The following is a 13,454-nucleotide window of genomic DNA, read 5'->3' on the forward strand; positions in this document are numbered from 1 at the left end:
ATGGCAATTTAATATTTTCAGATTGCATGCCTTGCTTTCCCCATTGATGGAACAAAATACCAGATATTCACAACTTAAAGGAGAAGAGGTTTATTCTGACTCACGTTTTAAAGGTTTCGCTGCTTGTATGGTCAGCTGGCTCCAAGCAGAAGCATCATGGGAGAGGGGCCTGAGGAGGAGAGGTACTCACAGCATGGTGGACAGGAAGCAGAGAGACAAGGGAGGAGCCAGGGAAGGAGATTAACCCATCCAGGACACACCCCATTTACCACCTTTTCCCACTAGGCCCCAACAGCAACCAGCTATAAGCTCCCCTAATCCAATCCCCCACCTATGAGCACATAAGGCTCTTGGAAGACATCCAGATACAAACCGTTCCATGGCAATTGATTCTGGGTGACTATCAAACAAAAGACACAGTTAAGGGGGCACCACTCAATGACAAACTCCCTTTAACTGACCACCTGAGCCAAAAAAGCAGAATGTCTGTAATAAGGGATCCACTTACATGTTCTTTCACCATTCTCTCTCCAATCATCTTTCATTCCACCCTCCAAGACGAAACTGTCCTCTTCGGTTTTGTATTTCTGATTGTTAAACACAAGGAAGACAACAGGTATCCCAAGAGGGAGGCTCTGGTTCTTAAGCAGAAGTAGCTGTTTTACAAACCGAGTGCCGGCTACCCTGAGGGCAATACTGTTTCCCTCTGGGGAAGTGGGGGCAGTGTGGGGTTGGGCACACAGTGCAGCTGGTGAGGCCATGGGTACCAAGGCTGGGAGTGGGTGGAGAGGATGCCGGAAAGCAGGCAGCAGCTCCAGGGAGACAGAGAAGGGCTCGACTCCACCCTCTGCTCCTACTCAGGGGTCTGTGTGACTTCAGCTACGATGTCACACAGTGGTGCCAGGTGACCCAGCTGGGTAGAGTAGCTCATTGTATTTCCAGATCTGGGAAGAGAAAAGCCGACCTCTCTTCACCTTCCTGGGAGGTGTCCAGCCCCCTGCCCAACTGGCATGGCACAGGTCCCTCAATGCCCCTGCACCTGCAGAACCTCTCCTTGCTGAGAAAGATCCAGACCCTGCCACTGTCCACGCTCCCCTTTCCCTGGTCCAACCCAGAGCTGGTGCATGGCAGTCCTGAGACCACACTAACTAACACTGAGGTGCCTGGGCCGGCTATCAGGGCAGGCCTGACACCCAGTCACCCACCCACCCCAGACACTGGTCCCGGAGCTTGCTAGACAAGTTTGGACGTACCTGCCCCAAGAGGATGGGGCAGAAAAAGAACAAGGTGAGGCCTGGGTGCAAAGGTCATGCACCTATATGAGCCCATCCCTCCTGCATAATCCTTTCTTTTGCTTGCTCCTATGAAGGGGGATAGGCGGATATAGATGGTTCCTGTTTTTTTTTTTTTTTTTTTTTTTTTTTTTTTTTTTTGAGACAGGGTCTTACTATGTAGTTGAGACTGACCTGGAACTCCCTTTGTAGTCCAGGCTGGTCTCGAACTCACAGCGATCCTCCTGCCTCAGCTTCCCGAGTGCTGGGATTACAGGCATGAGTCACCACGCCTGGCCATGGGTCTCAGTTTTCTCAACTGTGAAATGGGAAGCAGGGTGGTCCCAGACTCTTTTTTGGGCCCGGCAGGAAGTGAAATGTAGCTTTTTGGAGGTGTGGACTGGGACTGCTCTTCCCTGCTAGATTCTGCCCCCAAGTGGCCCATCCTCTGTAACATCCCTGGAAGGGGCCCTGTTTCCTACAGAGCTCCTATCCTGACTTCCCAGGCCCAAGCCCCCTGCTGGAGAAAAAAAAAGTGGGGGGAGATTTTTTATTGTTGTTTTGGGTTTTTTTGTTTGTTTTTGGATTTTTTTGGTAGATGCTTAATAAAAATCTATGGCAGGGGCTGGGGATTTAGCTCAGTGGTGCCACACAAGCCAAGTCCTGAGTTTGATCCCTGGTATCAGAGTAAAAAAAAAATCTATGGCAGAGGAACAGGGCCTGCCAGGAGGGGACTAGACCCTCAGTGCAATAACATGCCACTAGTTCAGCATAGGACCTTCCTTACCTTCTGCTAACTGGCAATGTCAAGCCTGTGACAGAGTCACCCACAGGGATAGCAGCAAAAACCAACACCAAAGTCACGCTCCCTAAGAAAACCCTCTTGTAGCTACACCCTCAGGTCAAATAGGCCAGATTCCTGGGGCTGCCCAGGAGCCGCTGTGGTTTGCACCTTTACTACTCTTGGCTCAGACATCTCTAGGCCCTCATGTTCACTGTCCAGATGCCACCTCCCTGTTTAAGCCTCTTCCTGGATTGTCACACACTCAGGACGGGGACAAGCCTGGCCTAACAGAATCCCTAAATAGCAGCAGATTCAGGGACCCAGGAAGTGTGGGGGCCCCCGAGGAGGAGCCAGATCCATTTGATTTGATTTGTAGCTGTGGGAAACATTTTAATAGCTGGGGAGAATCCTCTATAAAACATGTTCATAATTTAGGCAGTAGTATATATTCATATTTCTTCTTCTGCAAATCCTAGGCCCTATCTTTTTATTGGGTGATGTTTATAGATGTCAGTGCTCTTTGTATTAAGGATATTAATTCTTTTTATTTATTGCAATTTTCTCCTGTTTGTCTTTTTCTTGGGGGTATTGTAGTGAAATTGAGCCATTATAAAAATTGGTATGGATTTTTTTTAATGTAGTCAAACAATCAAGCTTAACAATTCTTTCTTTATGATTTGAATTTCGTGTCTTATTTTCTCCACATTGTGCATGCTGGGCACATGCTCTACCACTGAGCCATCCTGCCAGCCTCATGGCATCTTTTGAAAAGGTTCTCCTGCTCCAGATGCCACAAACTCTGCCCCTACTAATGAATCCTCAGGTTACCGACCTGCGTGGTAGATCTTGTAGCCCAGAGAATGAGCCCCATGTCCAAAGGTGCAGGCAGAAGGCAGAGAGAGGCCTCAAGATCTCAGGGCTCAGCAGGTTCTGGTTCCAGTCCCAGCCCTGGCCCTGCTTACTCAGCCACACACTAACTCGAGCCCACTGGAGTCTAACAGAAACAAACAACAGATCCAGGCAGCCCCCAGCTCTGAAGCTTCCACCCTCTGGTTGCTGGGAAGTGGCAAGGGAGATGCAGTGTGTACTGGGTAGTGGGGTGGAGGACTGGGTCTCCTTCCATCCTTGCCCCAGAATCAGCCCCGCTGGGAGCTGAAATGAAAGAGCTATTAATCTCTCCACTGCCATCCCATCATCCATCCTATGCACACACAGCGCCCTGTGTGACAGCCAATCCCTGGTCACCTAGAATAGCTGTTGCTACTCCTGGCTTTTTAAGTGTAGCCCAGAGAATGAGCCCCATGTCCAAAGGTGCAGGCAGAAGGCAGAGAGAGGCCTCAAGATCTCAGGGTTCAGCAGGTTCTGGTTCCAGTCCCAGCCCTGGGCCTGCTTACTCGGCCACACACTAACTCGAGCCCACTGGAGTCTAACAGAAACAAACAACAGATCCAGGCAGCCCCCAGCTCTGAAGCTTCCACCCTCTGGTTGCTGGGAAGTGGCAAGGGAGATGCAGTGTGTACTGGGTAGTGGGGTGGAGGACTGGGTCTCCTTCCATCCTTGCCCCAGAATCAGCCCCGCTGGGAGCTGAAATGAAAGAGCTATTAATCTCTCCACTGCCATCCCATCATCCATCCTATCCACACACAGCGCCCTGTGTGACAGCCAATCCCTGGTCATCTAGAATAGCTGTTGCTACTCCTGGCTTTTTGAAAGCAAATCCACCTTCTGAATGGGGAAGTCAGAATTAGTTACATCTGAGCCTGTCCTGTGGCAGGCCCAGCGGGGTGCCAGGTGCCATACCTGGATATCAGCAGGCTTCAGCGCTGACCCAGCCATGCCATCTGTGGGCCATGTGGCCCGGAGGAGTGGCCTGCCGAGTTTTGACCCCAGTAGTGTTTGGTGGGAAAGCCCCGAGTGGGCCTGAGAAGCCAGTGTGAGCCCCAGCTCTATACCCAGCTAATGGAGACACTTTACACTCTTAGGGGAAGAGAATTTCCTTCCTGGGGCTCAGTCCACCCCCTGCTCAGATTATGTGATCTGAGATTCAGGGGTCTTCCCCATCAGCCATATTCACTCCTACATGTAAGTCAGCACTTGTACATTCTTTAGTGCTGGCCAGAGTAGAGGACAGGAAGAGGACGTTGTCCTGATGCAGACATCTGAGGGAAGCCTGGTGAAGCAGGGGAAGAGAATTTCCTTCCTGGGGCTCAGTCCACCCCCTGCTCAGATTATGTGATCTGAGATTCAGGGGTCTTCCCCATCAGCCATATTCACTCCTACATGTAAGTCAGCACTTGTACATTCTTTAGTGCTGGCCAGAGTAGAGGACAGGAAGAGGACGTTGTCCTGATGCAGACATCTGAGGGAAGCCTGGTGAAGCAGGAAGCTTAAAGGAAGGAGGGAGGCTGGGAGCCTGGCCCACAATCCCCACCACAGGCCTCCTCCTTGGCCTAGGCCTCCCTGTCCCTGTCCCAACCTGCCCAGCAGGTACAGTGGGCACAGGCCTGCAGGCCTCGCCAGGAGGCGCCATCCTGCCAGCTGGCCTCAGGACAGAGCAAAGTGCTCTAGCTGTTCTCAGCACCGCCCCTGCAGGCTGCATTCCTGGGCAGCTGTGCCCAAGTTAGCAGAGGCCATAGAGGTAGGGAGGGGGCAGCACAGGCCTGGCTGGACTCCAGGGTGCCAGGGATGACATCAGTGCTTCTGGGCCCTTGCCTCTGTAGCGACCAGAAAGCCCATGACTGGTCCCATGCACTCACAGCAATGAAGGGAGTCAAGGTCAGGGTGTGAAGGAACATTAGTCCCCTCTCCAGGACTCCTGCAGGAGCCATGGGCACACCTGCTGCTGGGAAGGCTGAGTCACAAGCCAGTCAAGCTTGGCAGGGAGGGAAACTGAGGCTCAGAGAGGTGGCAAAGAGAGCTGGGCAGAGCTAGCTGGACCTATATCTCTTGCCCCACAGGCTGCTAATCTTGGTCCCCAACCACTAAACCAAGAGACGACCTGCTGGGGAGCAATGGGAAGGAAGCCAGAAAGGAAGTGGTCAAAGAGGGGAGGCATGGTCTGTGGCCACTCCACCCCAGGGATTCCCTCCTTCCTCCCACCTGGCCTGGGCAGAGGAATGGAGGAGGGGACACTCATCAATACCACTGCAGATGGTGACAGCCCCACTGAGCCTGGGGTGGGGCAGGGAGGTGTTCTTGCCTCCTAATGAGGCATCTTGTTAGGCAAGGACCTGCACAGGGAAGCCAGAGGAAGCAAAGAAGTAAGCCAGAGGGATGTCGGCTCCTCCTTCCCGGTGACATCTGGAAGAGCAGTCCAGGCAGAGGATCAAATAGGACAAAGGCTGGGAGGCAGGAAGGAGAAACAGCCAGGAAGCCAGAGTGGCTGGAAAAGAGGGAGCGAGGGGCCCAGGGCCAAGGCCAGGCCAATTCCTGGCCCAGGTCCTGCAGAGTCTCCTGGGCCTCCATGGGTTCTGAGAAAAACTGGGAGCCAAGGCAGGATCTAGAGCACAAGAGTGACTTACATTTGCAGAGGGCTCTCTGGCTGCAGTGTGAGATAGCTAAAGGAGTCACTATCACCAAGTGGGGCAGATAGCGGGAAGAGATGTTGGAGGAGTCAAGTCTCCTGGGAGGTCTCCCCCCACCACTGTCCTAAACTGAAGGAGGTCACATCTCTGGAGGGACCCTAGGGGCTGAACAGAGCCTCAGTGCTCAGCCCCTCTCGTTCCTGTGTCTGAGGCTTCCTAAAGCCAGCAAGGGGGCACTGTGCCCCAGACCCCCAGTGCAAGGTGAGTCCAGACGCGCTGGTCCAAGCCCTCATGTCCCATTGGCGAAACCCACCCTCAGAGGATGGCGGCCCAGTTCCCACAGTGGGTAGAGGCAGAGTGGGGACCCACTTGTCCTGACAGTGCCCATCTGCAGCCCATGGCCCCTCATCAGTTTGTCACACCAGGAGGACAAAGGGCAGGTAGCCTCCTGCCAGGGGAGGTCTAGCAAGGGTCACTCCAGGGAGTGGAGTCAGGAGCCAGGCAGCACTGGGAGGGGACCATGACCCTCCTTCCTCCTGCACAGGTCCTCTGGGTAGAAAGTGGATGGGCATCTGAGGCAGATACAATATTGTCCCTATCAATACTTTGAGAGTTCATAGATGGGGATATACTTTGTAAACTGTAAAGTGCCGTGCACAAGACAGACCCGTGGTGACAGGTGACCCATTACTAGGCTGTGAGAAGCACCAAGGCTTGGAAGTGGCACTGGGTTTAGAAGGTGAGGTGGCCTGTCTCCTGCTGCAGGATGGGACACATCCAGGCCTGGGGAAGGAAGGACAGCACTGAGGACAAAGACAGGGAGAGAGTGGCTTTAAGGGTGACTGCCCTGTAGTAGGTACCCGGGGTGACAGAGACTTGAAGAGGAATGATGTGGGGGTAGGGAGAGAGTAAGAGGTTAGAGGAAGAGGCCACTCAGCCCCAGCTCTCCCTGCAGGTCACTGAGGGCCTGGCCCTGAATGTCCCTCAGAGCACACCACCTGACATCAGCCACCTGTCTCCCTCCAATAAGGAGACCCTCACGGTCACTCTGCATGGGGCTATCAACCTCCCTACGTGTGCGGACGGCTCGGAGCCATCTCCCTACGTGGTGGTGTAAGTAGCTGAAGGAGGGCAGCTCTGTGAGCACAAACTAGGGAATGGGTATTTGTAAAGGGGTCCTGGAGGGTTCAGGACATAGACTGTGACACCAGAGAAGTCTCACAGGGGCTGTGGCTCTGTAGATGGGGAGGAAAGGTACCAAGGGGGACACCTCTTGATCTCACAAGCAGCTGGGCAGGGCTTGGCCGCAGCTGGAACTTGCAGAGGCCTAGGCTGGGCTCAGCGCAGGTGATGGTCAAAGAGACGACTTGGGGTCCCCTCTCCTGGCCTCTGGGTGTCCTAGCCCACCATGCTCAAGTGACCAGGGGTCCTCAGAACCCCTACCTTTGGCCCCCCACCTCGCCCCAGTCATTTCCATCTCAAGGCTCCTGGTCCTTCCCCCTCAACAGTACTGGAGACCCCCACACCATGTCTGCTGCCCACCTCACAGCCTCACCGCTCCCAGAGGCAGCATCACCATGCCAGCTGGCCCGGCTCAGCCCTTACTGTAAAGCCCCGCAGGACCCCATTCCCCCAAGATCTCTAATCCCCGCCAGGCTCCCCTCCATCTCCCCTCTTCCTCTAGGCCAGCATCATTCAGCTCCTGCCTTTGTGAAGTACCTGCCCCAGCCCTCTCTCCAGCACCCACCGAAACTGCACCCCCAAAACCTTGCCCGGGACTTCTCCTCCGGGCAGCCCCCAGGGTTGAGCACTGGCTCCTCTGGAGTCCCATGGCAGTGAGAGCCCTAGTCTGACTTTATATGAATGCAATTTATATGCTCCTCTTGGGTTCCTGAACTGCGGCTCCCTCAGGGTCCCAAGGCACATCCTCCTTTTCTCCAACAGTGTGCCTAGCCTAGGTTTGAGCCCAGACTTGGGGCCAAGGTTCAAGAGGTTAGGATTACCTCGGCAAAGGGGCCGAGATGCTGTGCCAGAAACCAACAGGTGACACACTTGCCTTGCTGGACCCAGGGCCTCCTGTGCACAGCCTGGCTCCTCGGCCCTCCCCCAACCCAGTTCTCTGGAGAGGGAGGGACAGGTGGCAGGGAGCAGAGGCTGGCTCCTAGCTGAGAGCTTGCTGGCCAGCACCCCGCTACTATTTCCATAAACCAATTATCGCTGATCATCTTAGGAGATTGAGGGCCTGTTTGTCACCAATCCAGCCTGGGTGGTGGAGGGGCGGGGAGCAGGGTGGCCCCATTGCTCCTCAGCAGGCTTTGCAGCCCTGCACCTTCACCCCGTTGCCATGGGAACGCGCTGCTGGGAGCCTAGGCGACCGGAGCCCGGGTAGGGGTGTGAAGAGCTGGGCACGCCCCAGTCTGCCGGCACTCTCCCAGTGGCACGTGGGGCGGGGTGGGGGTGGGGACTGAGCGAAAATCTGAGAACAGGCCTGGTCCAGGCTGCCCACTGTGTCCCGGGGCTCCAGGCAGAGCAGCCACCAGCTCCAGGTGGTGCTAATGAAATGCAAATGAGCAAAGGGAGGGTTTCCAAGAGGGGCCCAGCTGTCAGGAACCTGAAGATGGTTTTCAGGGCTCCCCAGGCCCAGGCAGGTGGGAACCCCAGAGGAAAGACAGGACCCCCAGAGTCTCCAGGCCCTGGAAAGGAATTTGATGCCCTCTGGTGTCTCATTACAATGCTCAGTGACAAAAGCAGACACCGAGCATGAGAAAGTCCAGTAAAGTGTTCACTTTCTCATAATGAATATTTCGATGTTTTTTTAAAAGATGCATAAGTACTTAAATGGAAAATCTGAAACTGTCAAACTCCTAGAAGAAAATGGTGTGGGGGAAGTTCCTTACTTTGGTTTTGGCAGTGATTTCTTTGGGTTTGACAACAAAAGTATAAGCCTAAAAACAAAAATAAACAAGTAAAGGGCTGGGGATTTAGCTCAGTGGTTCCGCCATCTGCCTAACAAGCACAAGATCCGGAGTTTGATTCCCTGTACCAAAAAAAAGTAGAACTACAACTAAAAAGTTCTACAGAGCAGGGGCAACAGTGAATGAAGTGGAAAGGCAACTTATGGGAGGGATAGAGAAAATACATTCAAAATCATATCTTTACCAAGGAGTTAAAATATAGGAGGGACTTTCACAATTCAATGGCAAAAGAAAAACAAACCCCATTCAAGAAATGAGCAAAGGAACCAGAGTTATTTTTCTAAACAAGATACAAATGGCCAACAAGTATATGAAAAGGCACTCCGGTCACTCACCATCAGAGAGAAGCAAAAAAAAGTCAGGAGGAGACAACATCTCACACCTGGTAGGAGGGCTAGTATCAAAAAACAGTGACAGGGTTTGTTGGTTTGTTGGAGAGGACAGAAAGAGAATCCTGCCATGCTGCACTTCCACTGCTGGGAATGAAGACTGGTTCCGCCTGCAAAATGGGATGGTAGTTCTCAAAAAGCTAAAACTACCACTATGTGATCCATCCATCCCACTTCTGGATAATAGAGCAAAGGAAATGAAATTAGTACCTTGAGGGATATCTACATTTCTACGTTCATTGCAGTATCATTCTCAATAGCGGAGGCATGAAGTCCTTCTGTCTCCATCCACCAATGAGTCGATAAAGAAAATATTATAAGTATATATTTCCTTTTGGGATTCAGATGTGCAGCATGGTGACCGAAGTTGATGACACCACTGTGGACGTGAGATTTGATAAGGGTTATCGCCCATGTTCCCTCTGACACACACGAAAAGGGTAACTTTGTGAGAGTCATGGGTGTGTTCACTACCCTGATCATGTGGAGTAATTAATAATGATACATGCATCAGAGCATCCGGGTATGCATTTTAAAATACAAATGCCAATCATACCTCAGTGAAGCTGGAAAAAAAATAAGTACAACATTTCAGTCTTTCCAAGCATTTCCCCACCTTTCTGTGGCCCTGTTTTCTGGTGCCGTTTGCATCATTTCCTGGTTCGGTTGCCTGCTCTTTGCCATCCGTCCTGTGTTGTCCCAGTCCGAGAAGGGCTTTGTCACTTCTTGAGCAGGTGGGCCAACTGTTGGGGTGCTGGGGAGTAAAGCCCAGGCTGAAGGTCCCCCAAAGTCTTTCATGCTGTCACTGCATTAGTGGGGAGCAGAAGAGGCTGCAGGCCCAAAGATGGGGCCTGGCTTCTGTGGAGTATAGCCATTCACCGCCCCTGTGGCACTGGCCTGGACCCCTGTGGTCAAGGGGTACATCCTCTAGTTACATAGCAGCCAGCAGACCCCTGGGCGCAGCTGTGGCCCTGCCTGTGTCTGTCAAAGCAACTGATTGGATCCAGTCTGACCCCACTTCTCCATGGGAACAGCTTTCTCTGGGGTCCCTGGTGGCCACCGTGCTCACTTGTGTCCAGTGGGCACCTGGTCCTGCGTTATCTCCCAGCAGCATTGCCCCTGTGCAGCTCTCTTCTCCTGGCCTCCAAGTTGCCCACTCTTATTTCCCTCCCCAGCCAAGCCCCTCTCTCTTCTCTGGCACTAACTGCTCCTTTCTCAGGTTTCCACCTACCCACTCTTTCTCTACCCTCTCTCCATCCTGGAGCCAGGGCTCACAAGCTCTTTTGCTCCCATCCAGTCTATCGCCAAGGTGTCACTTCTCTCTTGCCTCCTGGAGTGGGCTGCTTCTCTCCACCAGATCCTCTACCCAGTCCACTATTTCCCCACTACTCTTGGTCTGTCTACACTCACCCCTTGGACTCTCCCTTAAAAGACAGCTCCCAGGTTAAGGAAGATTCCAGGCCCATAATGGTTGGGGCTTTGCTAGTTCCCCCACTTCCCTCTCTCTGCTCTAGCCACATGGGGCATCTCTCAGTGCTCTGGGAACCACTGTTCTTTCTCACCCAAGCCTTTGCGTTCCCCTCCCCAGAGCATAATCTGATCCCTTCTTCAGATCAATCAGCCCTCCACCATCACTTCCTCCAGGAAGCCCTCCCTGATCTCCCAGTCCCATGATGTCCATGAGCAACCACCAGATCCATTTTGCTCACCGTTACATCCCCACTGTGCATCACAAAAGCAGGAACATGGGAAGCTGGCGATAAGTCCTTGCTGGATGGATTGATGCAGCCATGTTTCTAGCTCACTGTGTCACTTTGGGAGAGTTACCTCTCTCCTAGGTGCTGGGCTGCTTCCTAGGGGATGGGCTTTGAAGGGCTACAGAGACAAGAGAGCCAGGCAGCAGGAGCTGCAGCAGTTGCAAAGCATAAGGGGAGGGAGAGGAGTGCCTAACTAGTGCCCTCAGTGGGCACAGGAGGCCGAACAGGAGAAAGTCAAGAGCAGTGGGCAGAGGGGTTGGACTGGAATCCAGAAGATCCTGACTCCCTCTGTGACCTCTGGCCAGGCCCTGCCCCTCTCTGAACCTCAGTCCACTCATGTCTCAGCGATGGTGCAGGCCTGCCTGCTGCTTGTGCTCTGGTCTAGGTCACTGTCTCATTCTTCATAATTCAGCTGTTCTGGGCCAGGGATTTAGCTCAGTGGTTCCACTGCCTGCTTCGTAAGCACAAGGACCTGAATTCAATCCCTGGTACCAAAAACAAAACAAAAAACATAATTCAGCTGTGCTGCTCAAGACAGATTCCATGTCCACACCTGCTGGGCCAGCTCCCAGGTCCAGGATCTCCCAGCTGGTCACAGCCTGGCTCAAGGCCCTGGGCCTGACCAGTGTCCAGCACCTGTCTCTTCACCTGGCACAGACAGACCTGACAATCAGCACAGCAGGGACCAGGAAGGGATAGCACTGACAGATGGGGTGCAAGTGGGGTGTCCCAGTGGATGGTCGCAGGGGTGAGGAGCTAGCCAGGAGACAACCTGTGGTTCTGACTCTTGCCCCAAAGCTGGTGAAGGCTGTCAGGGTTGGCAGCCACTGCATTGGCTGCCTGCTGCCCAGGACTAATGAGTGGGGCCTGAGCCAGTATCCAGAGAGAGATTCTGCCTCCTCTGTGCATGCAGCAACTGGGCTCAGCAGGGAAGAGGGGAGGCACAGGTCAGTGCTGGGCAGGGCCATGCTTGGAGGATCTGTGAATCCTTGTCCTGGCCTCCCATGGGCCCTGACCTTGGTTCTTGGTCAAAGGCTGAGCCCTGACCTCTGGTGACTCATGGAGAGAGTACTGAAAGCAGACAACTATTGGAGGTCCCGGAAAGAGAGGTTAAGGAAGTGTTTTCCATATAGAGAGCTACGAACACAACAGGAATGTGTGTGTGTGTGTGTGTGTGTGTGTGTGTGTGTTTCATATACTTTGTCACCCAGTTCTATGAGCTAGATGTAATATTGTTCCCATTTTACAGATGAGGTTCCTAAGGCTAGGAACATTTCCATGATTGCTCATAGTCACAGAACCCGTTTGTGCCCAGGGAAGGACACAGACTTCCAGATTCCAAAAGTTCTTGCCTCCTCACTGCCTGTACTGGTCTTGCATGCAGCAGTTACCTGTCTTGGAAGGGGACTATTAGTATTAGAGCCCTAACCCAGACTGCCAGAAAACACTCTGCAGCCTCCCCTCCAATCTGGATTCTTCATCCTCCCTATGTGACTGTGGCCTTCAACAACTGCCCCAGAGGCAGGGACCTGAGCAGAGGGTAGAGGCCTGCATGACTCACAAGCAACCTTTGTTTCAGCCATAGGAGGGCCAGGCTCAGTACAACCAACCAAAAGTAGTGATAGTGTTCATGGGACAGGCTCACGAATGAAGTCACCCCCCCTTGCCCATTGTCCCACTTTAAGCTCACCAGAGAGCCTGAGTCTCCACACATTCTGGCCTCCCGGGGCAGGAGTTCCAGGCCCAGGGGACTGAGGGCTGTTGGAGTCATATGGCTGATCAGTGGGTGGAGTGGGTGGAGATGATCCTTCCCATCTGACCAGTGGCTCTAGAAGAAGCCAAAGCTCCTTCTGTTCCAGCAGAATGCCCTGGGAAAACAGATGAGGAGGGGGGAGAGACAGGGCTGGGGGAAGAGATGGGATTGGGAAGAGGTAAGCTTGGAGTGGGTCCTGGGTGGAGCTTGGGAATCCAGCAGCTCTGCGGGCTCCTGCCCTGTGGCCTGATTCCTGCCCAGACCTCCTCCATGTGGCTTTGACCCCTCAGGACTCAGAGCCTCCACATTTCTGTTCTGTGAGAACTTCCCTGCATCAGAGTGAAGACACAGCTGGCATCCACGGTTAAGGCAGAGCTGGCCTGAGACCCCCAGCTGGACTGAAGTTAAAGACTCTCTCCAGATGTGTCCCCCATGACCTCCACCCAGGGCCCCTGAGGTCTTCTCATGCCAGAACCCCGCAGTCAGACCCCAAAGCCTGAGCTCCCGGGTGGCAGTGCTGCCCAAGAGAAGCAAGTGTGTGCCTGGGTGATGGCAGGATTGGGCCTTCCTGGTACCCCCACGTGTTCTGCACAGGCTGCTTATTCCTGAACATGTGCAGAGCAGCTGCTGGTGCTCCTCCTCCTCCCCCTTTCCCAGACATCAAGAGCAGCCATCCAGGATCTTGGTCACCCTCTAGGCTTGGCCTGGTTTCCCTCTGCCCTGGCCTAGTCCCTGTGGGCTTCAGGGGCAGATGCTACATGGGTCAGCACCTGGGGAAAGCAAGGAAAGCCACTGGGCAGGAACTGGGCCTCAGGGCCCAATTCAGCTCTCTTGGCCTTGTGTTCCCCATGAAGCCACCCAGAGTAGAAGACACTGGCAGACCAGACCTCCTCCTAATTTCTGATCTGACAGAAGGGGCTTTGCTTGGCTGCTCTCTGTTTTTTGAGAGAAGCAAAAAAATTCAGATTTCTGTGTGAAATCAGCCAGTTTTTACATGCAGG

The 13,454-nt window shown here is 53.5% G+C and overlaps 1 protein-coding gene across 1 annotated transcript in view; it reads left to right on the forward strand.

The window, feature by feature from the left end:
* The first annotated feature begins 952 nt into the window (after window positions 1–952).
* Ccdc33 (coiled-coil domain containing 33) overlaps window positions 953–13,454 on the forward strand; it is a 72,146-nt gene continuing 59,644 nt past the window's right edge. Inside the window, exons 1-2 of the mRNA XM_010626834.1 lie at window positions 953–1,287; window positions 6,535–6,692. Of these exons, the coding sequence (XP_010625136.1) occupies window positions 1,267–1,287; window positions 6,535–6,692 (179 nt within the window). The 5' untranslated portion in view covers window positions 953–1,266. The remainder of the gene's footprint in view (window positions 1,288–6,534; window positions 6,693–13,454) is intronic.

Source organism: Fukomys damarensis, unplaced genomic scaffold (assembly GCF_012274545.1).
Source record: "Fukomys damarensis isolate Sample0158 unplaced genomic scaffold, DMR_v1.0_HiC HiC_scaffold_25, whole genome shotgun sequence".
NCBI classification, from domain to species: domain Eukaryota; kingdom Metazoa; phylum Chordata; class Mammalia; order Rodentia; family Bathyergidae; genus Fukomys; species Fukomys damarensis.